We start from the raw sequence: 13,695 nt of genomic DNA on the forward strand, positions 1-13,695 counted from the left end.
GAAGAACTGGCATCTGAATGAATTCAAGTGTCAGACTCCTGTTCTTGACAGTCTATTAAATATCCATCCAAAACAAGCAAATGTGCAAGATGGCTTGACAATACGACTCTGTCACCAGTTGGGGTTTCATAGGCAGGGGGGCATGGGTGGGAAGAGTATCAAGTTCTGCTCACCTAAGTCAGCCAATGGTTACTTTCGGTTCCTTGTGCTATGTTACAGAGAAGAAAATTTAAGTCCAAGTTTCAAGAATTAATAAACAAAAAACTCGCCAGGCTATTTCTTACAGATATTAAGTGTCTGCTTTGCTGGAAAAAGAATAGTGGGGTTGGCACAGATGGCAGGAATGAGACTCTCTTTAAGGGGGCAGAAATAGACTAGAGGATTAAAGTGAGAGAGCCCCGAGAGGCAGAGTCTGTGGTAATATGGCCTTTTCCCATCTTTTCTAGAGCCAGTCATTAAAGACTACTTGAAAAGTAACCAGGTGTTCTAAAACATGCAAAGTCTTTGATCAGCTAATAATTTTTTAAAAATAATCACACCAAACTGGGCATTTCCTGAGCATCCTCATTGGTGGACAAAGAGGGCATAAACTGCTGACCTGGAAGAGAGTCAATGTAAAGATGGCTGATTTCTTCATTAACAGGAATGGACTTCAGGCACAGTGTCCTTCAGGTGACATCACTTCCTGTTAGGGCAGCAATCTTACCATAGATGAAAGATCAGATTTACAAACCACAATGTAATTGTCAAAATGCCTACCACTTCATATAAACATATGTTCAGTGCATGACTAAGTACAGAGTAAAAACAACTGGCAGATTCACTAGGGGGGTTCTAAGGAATACTTCTATTCTCATAGTATGGTTTGGTTTAAATAATGATTTCTATGCACATCAAGAATGTTATTAAAATGTCTGGTTTGATTTGTAGAGACGTGGATGGACCTAAAGACTGTCATACAGAGTGAAGTAAGTCAGAAAGAGAAAAACAAATATATACCAACGCATATATGTGGAATCTAGAAAAATGGTATAGATGAACCGGTTTGCAAGGCAGAAATAGAGACATGGATGTAGGGAACAAATGTATGGACACCAAGGGGGGAAAGTGGCAGGGGGTGTGATGAATTGGGAGATTGGGATTGACATATATACACTAATATGTATAAAATAGGTAACTAATAAGAACCTGCTGTATAGCACAGGGAACTCTACTTCACTCCACTGTACAGTAGAAACTAATACAACATCGTAAAACAACTATACCTCAATAAAAAAAATGTTTTTTTAAATGTCTGGTTTGTGGATTTCATTCTAAAAGCCTATCATCAAGGCACAACCCATTATAAAATGATGTAATAACTTGATGTGGATTGCTGTAAACTGATCAATATTTTAATGTTAACAAAGTACAGTGATAGGTGATCTTTATCAGGGTTTATTCTTAGCAGCTACATGGAATTTTTTATTTGTGTAATTGTCCCATTTCTAAAATCACAATCCAAATTACAGAAAAATGCTTAAACCTTTCAGCAATGTTTTGTTTGTTTGTTTTTTGTTTTTGTATTGGCTAGGAAGACTAGAAAGTTTGGCAAAAAGGGTAGGAAAAAGTCGTGGCATTCTCTGGTGTATCCACTTCTCATGTGTCTACCCATCTTAGACTTTGACTAGGTTCTGCCGAGTCTCAAAACCCAAGAGTTGCCAGGATTCAGTCCCAACACATTCTACTCCAAGAGGAAAGATAACCACAACCAAGGCCCCACCAAGACAGCCCTGCCTTTCAGTATGGGATGGGGTGCCATCAGCTGCCTTGGATTCCTTCTGGGTCCAGACAGAGAACTTCGGGAGTCACTTCTACTACCTTCAGTCCCAGGGGAAGCAACAGGTGACCTGCAGGGAAAAAAAAGGAACAGAATTCAGACAAATCACTAGCTTCATTCAAAGCCCTTGCACCTGAGGAACTCAACACCTTTTACAAACTTTAATTAATCCTCACTTTCTGAAATAACTATGTATTATTATACCCATTCAATAAATTGGTGTAATGAGGTGTGGAAAGGTCGAGTGATTGGCCTGAGTCTACAATGTGAGTCAGGCGCTCTGATTCCCATCCCAGTGCTTCAAATCAATACATCACCCACTTCTTATCCTACCATTTATCACACATACTGAGTATGTCACAAGCATGTCTAAAACCATCTTAAATAGCTTTTGAGAAATTTGGACTCTAATTCTAGGCTCAAAGATGTTTACTTTTATCTCAAACAACTACAGACTTAAGCTAGGTAACTGGCCATAACCAAGGGCTGCTCCATTTGGACCTGATATTGTCTGACCTTGTTCTCAGCCCTAAACATACTCAGAAATCCAGAAATTGAGTTAGAGCAAGTAAGCATTTTTCTCTTTTACTGGTACAGTACTGCTACAGTATAGACAGAGCTCCTCAGACAAAGGCAGCCACCATACAAATGCTAACTATATAACGGGATCCTTAGAGGCAGCCACTTGCCTTACATACGTTTTGGTACCTGTCACATACCAGTCACCACGCACGGGGCTTCTCTGCTTTGCGAGTGCACAGTAAAAGAAAAGGAGTAATTGTAGAGTCCGGACGCTGGGTAAAGTTCAGGAGCCTTTCGATCACAAAGTAAAAAACCCCAAATAAAGAGTCCAAAGAGTGTTCTGATACAATGGACATACTTTGGAAGCACCTGGCAGGTTCTTTTTCGTTCATCTTCTCCGGGGTTTGACAGTAGGCAGCTCTGTGTGTCAGCATGCCCTGCTGCCCGCCGAGCCTCTGCCAGCCGCTGGTTTTCCCTCAGCTCCAGAATTGTTTTCTGCTGTTCCTGAAGTTTCTTCTTCTGCTTTTCAATCAGCTGTTGCTGGAAGATGTGGCGGTTATGGAAATGACCCATGCACATAGGTTCTGCTTTCTGGCTGCTGGTTCTGAGCTTCTCTTTGTTGCCAGGCTGTTGGGAGGGCTCAGTGTCTAGGGCCTTGTGCGGTTTAGTGTCAGATGTATCCAGAGGGACATTCTGGAGGGGAACCTGCAAGATGTCCTTTGATGGTCTTCCTAGGTGGGGGCTGGGCACATAACCATTGGTCCCCAAGGGAGGCTTTTCACACAAAGAGGGGACGGCAGCCGCCTGAGAGAGAAGGAACGTGTGACAGCTCAGCTATTTAAAGGACTGTACTGGTGAGATCCAACTCTACCTGGTCAGCACTGTTCTGTTTAGTGGCACAACTGCCCTGCACCCCAGCCAGAGCTGCCCTGTGCTCCTGGCCTGACCATCTCAGAAGCCACCAGCCTTAGCCCCGTGAGTCACTCTTAGAACGTGCCCTGCTGCTCACCACAGAAGCTGGTGGGAGAGTGGGTACAATCATACAAACCACTGCCATGGCCAGGATATGTGGAATCAGAAAAATGTGCTCTTAGAAATATCTAATTTGGATAGTTTGTTTGTGAATTAGGCATGATTACTCCAGATATATATTCCAGGAATTTAATCTGCATGAATTGACCCTGAATTTTGCAGGAAATTGAAAATATTGTGGCAAAGTATATACTGTTTCTCAAGAATGTTTGAAAACTAAGGAATAACTTTACAAATCAATAATAGCTCTTTAATAATAACAATAGCTCTTTATTTTTTTATTTTTATTTATTTATTTTTTACATCTTTATTGGAGTGTAATTGCTTTACAATGGTGTGTTAGTTTCTGCTTTATAACAAAGTGAATCAGTTACACATATACATATGTTCCCATATCTCTTCCCTCTTGCGTCTCCCTCCCTCCCACCCTCCCTAACAATAGCTCTTTAATAAGAGCTCTTTCAATGTCTCTCTTGCCACCAGTAAATTAATCACAGGGTATCTGTCTATTTCAGGATCAAGGCCTAGATTAAAGCATACAGCTTTAATCCAGCTATTCCCAAACAATTTATTTATGGGAAATATTTGCAAGCCCACGATCACCGGGCAAATATCTGCATTATATAAGAATAATGCTACCTAATAATATTTTGTATTAGCATATGGCTTAATAGTTTTCAAAGCTTTATCACATAAATCTCATTTAACACACTGAGGTGTCATACTCAATTACAAATTCTATACAGATGGGAAAGATGCAGAATTCTTAATCAGAAAAATTTATCCTGGCTAAAATAATGTCACAGTTAAAATATTTCTTCTAGAATAATTTGATTCCATGCTCTAAGCTCTGATCAGTTTTTGATTCTGTCACCTGCAGTGGTGTAAGGAAAAAAAGTACTGTGAACTATCTTATTATCTTAGAAGCTTCTAGCTCTAACAGGGCGCCATATTTGGGAACTCAAAGATATTTTTCAGAATGATGGAAATATTTTCCATAGACTCAGCCAAAGTGAAAGATGTGATATATGGAAACTCTGAAATGTTAAATATTTTAAAAAATATCTTTTATTTCAGAAATGTCAGTGGACATTTATTCATGAGAACACCTGCTTAAGCAATTTAGCGTCAAGCAGGGTTTGTGTTTTAGGCCCTTTTAAACTTTGTGGTAATGATACATTATTAACCCAGCAAGACTGTAAAAGCCTTGAGTACAGCAACAAGATTTCTTTTGGATCATGGTAACTTTTTAAGGTGAAAATAAGAGAACGAAAGAAAATCTTAATGGTACAGACTGTACTTAATAGAACAGGACTGAACAGTCTGGCTCAATTAGAGAAAATCACCTATTAGCTAACTGATAATTTCAAAAAATTTCAAGGTATAAGATATGGGTTTATGCGTTCCTGTGACTGTACAATTAATGAACATCTAACTATAGATTTTATATTGTCATTTGTTCATGTTACACTATATACTCTGGACAAGATCAGAATTTATCAGTAAACTATAGAGTCTATTATAGCCTTTTATTTTAATTTGCTCTATTTTTCACAATTTTATCTTTTCTTGATAAAATCTTTTGTCTTGACTTCAGAGATCTGGAGACATCTCTCTTGAGTCTAAATTATATATACATTTAGTAATTTTTCTGTTTTATGCAGGTAACAAAAGACTTTCTGCTGACATTTTCCCTTTGAAGATAATAGTGGAACTTTGTGAGGTAAAAGGTTCCACAGAGCTATTGGGTGGAACCGATAAGATTCTCTTGGGTCTCAATGGAAACAAGATTATCTAACTGACATAAAGTTACATAAATTGCCTAGGGGAAGGGACCAAATAAGCATCCTCATGATCCCCCTTTGTTGAGACACTAAGCTTAAATTAAAACCAGCCTACTTGCTGGCAGTAATAACAATAATCACAATAAAAAGCAAGGCTGGGAATCATCCAAGTGTTCAATTTAACTTCACACATTTGAGTTAAGTATTGATACTTAAAGGCATTATGTAGAAGGTGGCAGGGGAAGGGTTGGGGGAAGGATAGATTGGGAGTTTGAGATTGACATAAACACACTGCTATATTTAAATAGATAACCAACAAGGACCTACTGCATAGCACAGGGAACTCTGCTCAATATTTTGTAATAACCTAAATGGGAAAAGAATTTGAAAAAGAATCAATACATGTATAAGTATAATCGAATCACTTTGCTGTATACCTGAAACTAACACAACATTGTTAATCAATGATACTCCAATATAAAATAAAACTTAAGAAAAAAGAAAATGAGTTAAATAGGTTTCCCTACAGATTAATAATTCTGAACTTAGAGCACAGAATTTAAAATAAATGTACAATGTAAAAGAATGAAATTAGAACACTCCCTAACACCACACACAAAAATAAACTCAAAATGGATTAAAGACCTAAATGTAAGGCCAGACACTATCAAACTCTTAGAGGAAAACATAGGCAGAACACTCTATGACATAAATCACAGCACGATCCTTTTCGACCCACCTCATAGAGAAATGGAAATAAAAATAAACAAATGGGACCTAATGAAACTTAAAAGCTTTTGCACAGCAAAGGAAACCATAAACAAGGTGAAAAGACAACCCTCAGAATGGGTGAAAATATTTGCAAATGAAGCAACTGACAAAGGGTTAATCTCCAAAATTCACAAGCAGCTCATGCAGTTCAATATCAAAAAACCCAATCCAAAAATGGGCAGAAGACCTAAATAGACATTTCTCCAAAGAAGATATACAGATGGCCAACAACCACATGAAAGGATGCTCAACATCAGTAATCACTAGAGAAATGCAAATCAAAACTACAATGAGGTATCACCTCACACCAGATAGAATGGCCATCACCAAAAAATCTACAAGCAATAAGTGCTGGAGAGGGTGTGGAGAAAAGGGAACCCTCTTGCACTGTTGGTGGGTATGTAAATTGATACAGCTACTATGGAGAACAGTATGGAGGTTCCTTAAAAAACTAAAAATAGAACTACCATATGCCCCAGCAACCCCACTACTGGGCATATACCCTGAGAAAACCATAATTCAAAAAGAGTCATGTACCACAATGTTCATTGCAGCACTATTTACAATAGCCAGGACATGGAAGCAACCTAAGTGTCCATCGACAGATGAATGGATAAAGAAGATGTGGCACATATGTACAATGGAATATTACTCAGCCATAAAAAGAAATGAAATTGAGTTATTTGTAGTGAGGTGGATGGACCTACACACTGTCATACGAGTGAAGTAAGTCAGAAAGAGAAAAACAAATATCGTATGCTAACACATATATATGGAATCTAAAAAAAAAAAGTGGTTCTGAAGAACCTAGGGGCAGCACAGGAATAAAGATGCAGACGTAGAAAATGAACCTGAGGACATGGGGAGGGGGAAGGGTAAGCTGGGACAAAGTGAGAGAGTGGCATGGACTTACATATACTATCAAATGTAAAACAGATAGCTAGTGGGAAGCAACCGCATAGCACAGGGAGATCAGCACCGTGCTTTGTGACCACCTAGAGGGGTGGGATAGGGAGGGTGGGAGGGAGACGCAAGAGGGAAGAATTATGGGGATATATGTATATGTATAGCTGATTCACTTTGTTATAAAGCAGAAACTAACACACCATTGTAAAGCAATTATACTCCAATAAAGATGTTAAAAAATAAATAAAATAAATGTACAACTAGGAAAGTTATTTGTATTCGTATATGACAGACAAATAATTAAAAACAAAATAAAACAAAACTTAACTGTATATAGTACCAAACACCATAAATAAACCAAAAAGACAAAAAAAAACAATGAAAAAAACCTGCAGAATATATAATAATAAAAGCATCAATAGTCTTAAAAATATAAAGAGCTCCTATAAACAAGAAAAAGATATATATTCAAGGATAAAAATGGATAAAAGGTATCACTATTCATCTTTCTATACCCATTTTCAGATACATATATATATGTAAATGGAAAATATAAAAAATGTTTAACCTCACTAGTAATAAAAAATGCAAATGTTGAAGCAATAGTAACACAAAAAATATTTTACTTGTCAACTTGGCAAAAATGATAAATATGTTATCAGGCAGGAAAACAGGTACTTCTTTGACACAACCTTCCTGGAAGGGCAATTTGGTAAAAGTCTTTAAAATATGCATTCTATTTTTAGGTATTTATCCTAAGTAAAGCCTTATGGATGTGTGCAAAGACTTAGCTACTTGTTCACTGAAGCTCTGTTTATAATAGTGGCAAACTAGAAACAACTTAGATGTCCAGCAACAAAGAAGGAGGTATACAGTCTAGCTCGTGGTTCATGATAGAATTTCATGCAGCCATTAAAAAAGATGGCACAGAATGATAGTCCTTAACCAGGGGTTATTCATCAGGTTCACCCGTGGAACTTTAAAAAAAGTATGGTGCCCCACACCCAGAAATTCTGATTTAGTAGGTCTGATTCTGTGTTATACTCTCAGTTGGGAACTACTGTTGCAGAAGTAGATTTAGTGACACAGAAAATTCTCGTTATATTGCAGAAAATAATTTTAGAAAAACAGATTACATTATTATTAAGTAGAAAAATATATTCTCATCAAAGTGGGTATAGAGGGAACATATCTCACCATAATAAAAGCCATTTATGATATACCCATAGCCAATATAATACTCAATGGTGAAAAGCTGAAAGCCTTCCCAATAAATTCAGGAACAAGACAAGGATGCCCACTCTCACCACTTCTATTCAACACAGTATTGGAAGTCCAAGTCACAGCAATCAACAAGAAAGAGAAATAAAAGGTATCCAGATTGGAAGAGAAGAGGTAAAACTGTCACTATTTGCAGATGACATGATTCTCTATACAGGGAACAATAAAGACTCTACACAAAAACTATTAGAACTAACAAATGAATTCAGTAAGGGGACTTCCCTGGAGGTCCAGTAGTTAAAACTCCATGCTTCCACTGCAGGGGGCATGGGTTTGATCCCTGATCGGGGAACTAAGATCCTGCATGCCATGTAGCATGGCCAAAAAAAAAAAAAAAAAAAAAAAGGAATTCAGTAAGGTAGCAGGATACAAGATTAACATACATAAATCTGTTGCATTTGTTAATACTAACAATGAAATATCAGAACGAGAAAGCAAAAAAGAAAATCCCATTTAAAATTACATCATATTGGCACAATACTGTAAATCAACTATACTTCAATAAATAAAATAAAGTTGTGTCCAAAAAAACCTAGGAATAAACTTAACCAAGAAAGTGAAAGACCTATACACTGAAAACTACAAAACACTGATAAAGGAAACTGAAGGTGATTCAAAGAAATGGAAAGATATCCCATGCTCTTGAATTGGAATAATTCATACTATTAAAATGGCCATACTGGGCTTCCCTGGTGGTGCAGTGGTTGAGAGTCCGCCTGCCGATGCAGGGGACACGTGTTCGTGCCCTGGTCTGGGAAGATCCCACATGCCGTGGAGCGGCTAGGCCCGTGAGCCATGGCTGCTGAGCCTGTGTGTCCAGAGCCTGTGCTCCACAACGGGAGAGGCCACAACAGTGAGAGGCCCGCGTACCACAAAAAAAAAAAAAAGAAAAAAAAAAAGGCCATACTACCCAAAGCTATCTACAGATTAAATGCAACCCCTATCAAAATACTCATGACATTTTCCACAGAACTATAACTAATAATCCTAAAATTTATATGGAATCTCAAAAGACCAGTATTGCCAAAGCAGTCCTGAAGAAAAAAAACAAAGCTGGAGGCATAACACTTCCAGACTTCAGACAATACTACAAAGCTACAGTAATCAAAATGGCATGGTACTGGCACAAAAACATACATACAGATCAATGGAACAGAATAGACAGCCCAGAAATAAACCCACACACCTACGGTCAATTAATCTATGACAAAAGAGGCAAGAATATACAATGGAGAAAAAAGTCTCTTCAGCAAGTGGCTCTGGGAAAGCTGGACAATCTCATGTAAATCAGTGAAATCAGAATATTCCTTCACACCATATACAAAAATAAACTCAAAATGGTTTAAAGACCTAAATATAAGACATGATATCATCAAACTCCTAGAAGAGAACATAGGCAAAACATTCTGAGACATAAATCATAGCAATATTATCTTAGATCAGGCTCCCAAAGCAAAAGAAATAAAAGCAAAAATAAACCTAATCAAACTACTAAAAAGCTTTTGCACAGTAAAGGAAACCATCCACAAAATGAAGAGACAACACACTGAATGGGAGAAAATATTTGCAAACAATGCAACTGACAAGGAGTTAATATCCAAAATATACAACAATGCATACACCTCAATATCAAAAAAGCAAACAACCCAATAAAGAAAATGGGCAGAAGACCTAAATAAACATTTTTCCAAAGACATACAGATGGCCAACAGGCACATGAAAAGATGCTCAGCATCACTAATTATTAGAGAAATGCAAATCAAAACCACAATGAGGTATCACCTCACACTGGTCAGAGTAGCTATCATCAAAAAGTCACAAATAATAAATGCTGGAGAGGGTGTGAAGAAAAGGGAATCCTTATACACTGTCAGTGGGAATGTAAATTGGTGCATCCACTATGGAAAACAGTACAGAGATTCCTTAAAAAAATAAAAATAGAGCTACCATATAGATCCAGCAATCCCACTCCTGGGCATACATCCAGAAAAAATGAAAACTCTAATTTGAAAAGATACATACACCTCAATGTTCATAGCAGTACTATTTACAATAGCCAAGACATGGAAACAACCCAAGTGCCTATCAACAGACGACTGGTTTAAGAAGATGTGGTGTATATATATACAGTGGACTATTACTCAGCCATAAAAAAGAATGAAATATTGCCATTTGCAGCAACATGGATGGACCTAGATAATATCATGCTAACTGAAGTAAATCAAACAGAGAAAGACAAATATTATGTGACATCACTTATGTGTGGAATCTAAAAAATAATACAGATGAATGTATATACAAAACTGAAATAGAGTCACAGACATAGAAAACAGACTTATGGTTACCAAAGGGAAAAGGGAAGGGGGAGAGATAAATTAGGAGTATGGGATTAATAGATACAAATTACTGTATATAAAACAGATAAGCAACAAGGATTTACTGTATAGCACAGGGAACTATATGCAATATCTTGTAATAACCTATAATGGAAAATAATCTGAAATATATATATATATAACTGAATCACTTGTGCCGTATACCTGAAACTAACACAATATTGGAAATCAACTGTATTTCAACTAAAAAAAAAGGAAGAAAAAATACATGGCCTTGGGCTTCCCTGGTGGTGCAGTGGTTGAGAGTCTGCCTGCCGATGCAGGGGACACGGGTTTGTGCCCCGGTCCGGGAAGATCCCACATGCTGCGGAGCGGCTGGGCCCGTGAGCCATGGCCACTAAGCCTGCGCATCCAGAGCCTGTGCTCCGCAACAGGAGAGGCCACAACAGTGAGAGGCCCGCATACCGCAAAAAAAAAACAAAAAAACATGACCTTCCTTTTCCTGTATTATGACAGATTAGATATCCTCAATGACTTGACTGAAGAAAATTTAAAAGCTAAATACAACATTAAAGAGAAAAATCTGCGTATGCCTGAATAGAGAAAAGACAAGATGGCTATACTTCAACATGTGGTTATTTATTGGTGGTTATCTCTAAATGACAGAATTATTGCCTACTTTTCTTTTTCCTCTGTCATTTTCTCCTGCCAAATTGCTACAATTAATACATATGATTCTTCTTATTAGGAAAATAAAAACTTAAACATTCCCATCTTATAAGTCACAAGCTCATTTAGAAAGGAAATGCCTGACAATCAAATAAGAGGTGTTCAAGAGTTGTAAACAATGCTTTATATATCTGTTCCTGAAAGAGTCTTTCACTTAGCTGTTTTAAATTCCCTGTCTGTATTACGTCTTTACCAAGTTTCAACTATACCAGTCTGTATGTGATTATAAAAGAGGATTCAGTTCAAGAAAATCAACACTGACTGAAAGATAAACTTTGTGCACTGTAGCAGCTCTCATCTTTTAGATAGCCCAGGCCACACAACCTGACAACAGCTAACACACCCCAGGCTATACAAGTATAAAGCTCAAAAGCAGGAAGACTAAGCAAAGGAAAAGCAACTTACCTCTCCATTTCTAGGGGGATCCTCCATGGCTGTTGCCTCCTCAAGTAGACTGATGCTTGATGACACGTTTGCACTGAGTTTCCCTAGTGATGCTGCCTTCAGCAGCTCATTCATTTTCTTCCTAGTTTCCTCCTTTGTAACAGCCAGCTCTCTCTTTTGGATCTCTGCACGATGCCAATGCTGCCATTCTGTAAAATGGTGTCGGAGAACTTGTTTCCGGTTATAGTCAGTGGCCAGTTGTTGTTTTCTAAGAAACAAAGCACTTCCATTAAAAAAAGAAGCCATTTACTGCTTTTTGGTTGATAATATAAATGAAATACAAGTCCAAAGGAGTCCCAGAAATGCTCCATTTTAGTTCCAGCTTATTCTTTTATTTAAGCTCAAAGGAATCATTTTATAAAGCTCCCCAAGGCAAAGGGTCTGCTCATAGAAGTCATTGGCACCTCAAGGCATTGCTTCAGAAGAGTGACTGTTCTGTTCTATCACATCACAAAGGCATATTAAATTTTCTGATTACGATAAAATAGTTTCTGAGAGCTTTTGGAGGGGAAGGAGCAGAAAGAATAGGTATTCAAATAACTGCTTTTAAAAAATATGCATACATGAGGGAGATATTCAGCTATACTTGCAAATCTAAGGAAGACAAGAGGTTTGGGAGAAAAAGAAAGGAACGATACTTAACAAATGAATTGTCAATAATTAAGTATAAGACTTATAAAAATCAACATGAAATTATGAGAGTGGATCTTGTGAAAGAAGGACTTGGTCAGGGAAAGGCTCTCTATAGAGAAGGTCTCATTTACCAAAGCCATAAACTGAGTGAATGAAGAACTGCTTTGTGAAGACACTTGTTGAACATTAGAAACGTGTGAAGGGCATACACAAGGCACTTGCTGTCAGAGAACTCACTCACAGTCTAGTAGGGGGTCTGATTCACTCTCTTCCTAAGGAGGAGCTCCTTTTGATTCCTGGAAACTTCATGATGTTAGGGGACGTGCCTGAGTGGAGTTGGGAACTGTCAGCTACATTCCCCTCCCAAAGGGACTCTCCATTAGGAGACATGTTTGTGGTAGCCAGTTGAGAATTCAAGTGTAGAGCTTTCTGAGATCAATCTATAAGTGGATGATTATTGTCTCTGAAGAAGTGAGCTGTAGAGCTTGGAACTTATGTCGCAACTGGGGTCAGTTTTGAGGTTTAAGATCTGATTGTTTAGATACCTACATGATTTTATCTTGTAAAGATGACTGGAATAAGGTCTCTACAACACTATTTGCATATCCATTTCTGTTAAACATAAATAATGTTTAACCCACCTCATGGACTTTTTGGGGTCATATCAAAAAAATCGTAACATTTTAAGCCAATGAGTCAGAAGAACATTTCTACAGTTCTTAAATGCTTAAGTGACTTTTAAACCTTTTTTGACTGCCACCTAAAGAAAAAAGTGTCACACTATGACTTCAAAATAAGTTGATGTGTGTACATGTGCATGAAACAAAAGTATATATAATTGAAACAAAGGTTCCACCAAACGATATTCACCCTTACTACCAGAGGTGTACTCCAATGTTTCTTTTCTATTTTTTAAAAAATATGCCTCATCTTGAGCCTGATTTTAGGACCCATTAATGAGTTAAAACCCTTAGCTTGAAATACTACTCTAGAGTCACAGAATTTAACATTATGTCGGAGAAGTTGGGTGAAACAACCAATTAGTGAGAGTAGTGTTGACTGAAATAATAGAATTCAGGGTAAATGCTAACAGCAATTCTGCCAAGAGCATATTTCATTATATATAATTGCTTCTTTCTAATGCAATGATAGATAATAAATATGATTGACTGATGGTTTTTATAATAAAAATACAATATAGGTGGTAATAAACATCTATATATAATATTTTACTTTGATGAAAAAAAGAAAGTATCTGAGACTGAATAACCTTCAAATAAAAATTTTAAAAGAAATAAGAATAATAAATCAGGTAGCAACACAGGGTAAGAACAAAGCTCCAAAAATATCAATGTCTAAATAGTGAAACAAACAAAACACCTGATGGCATTTTACTCAAGTAAGTGGAAATCATGTATTTCCACAGACTAGAAGACAT

The 13,695-nt window shown here is 37.3% G+C and overlaps 1 protein-coding gene across 1 annotated transcript in view; it reads right to left on the reverse strand.

Annotated features, from left to right (window-relative positions):
• The window catches only part of CCDC191 (coiled-coil domain containing 191), a 102,821-nt gene that overhangs the window by 39,202 nt on the left and 49,924 nt on the right, over window positions 1–13,695 (reverse strand). Inside the window, exons 9-11 of the mRNA XM_060010659.1 lie at window positions 11,586–11,832; window positions 2,700–3,145; window positions 1,777–1,889 (exon numbers count right to left, since the gene is read on the reverse strand). Coding sequence (XP_059866642.1) covers window positions 1,777–1,889; window positions 2,700–3,145; window positions 11,586–11,832 — 806 coding nt within the window. The remainder of the gene's footprint in view (window positions 1–1,776; window positions 1,890–2,699; window positions 3,146–11,585; window positions 11,833–13,695) is intronic.

This window comes from Delphinus delphis, chromosome 4 (genome assembly GCF_949987515.2).
Source record: "Delphinus delphis chromosome 4, mDelDel1.2, whole genome shotgun sequence".
NCBI classification, from domain to species: Eukaryota; Metazoa; Chordata; class Mammalia; order Artiodactyla; family Delphinidae; genus Delphinus; species Delphinus delphis.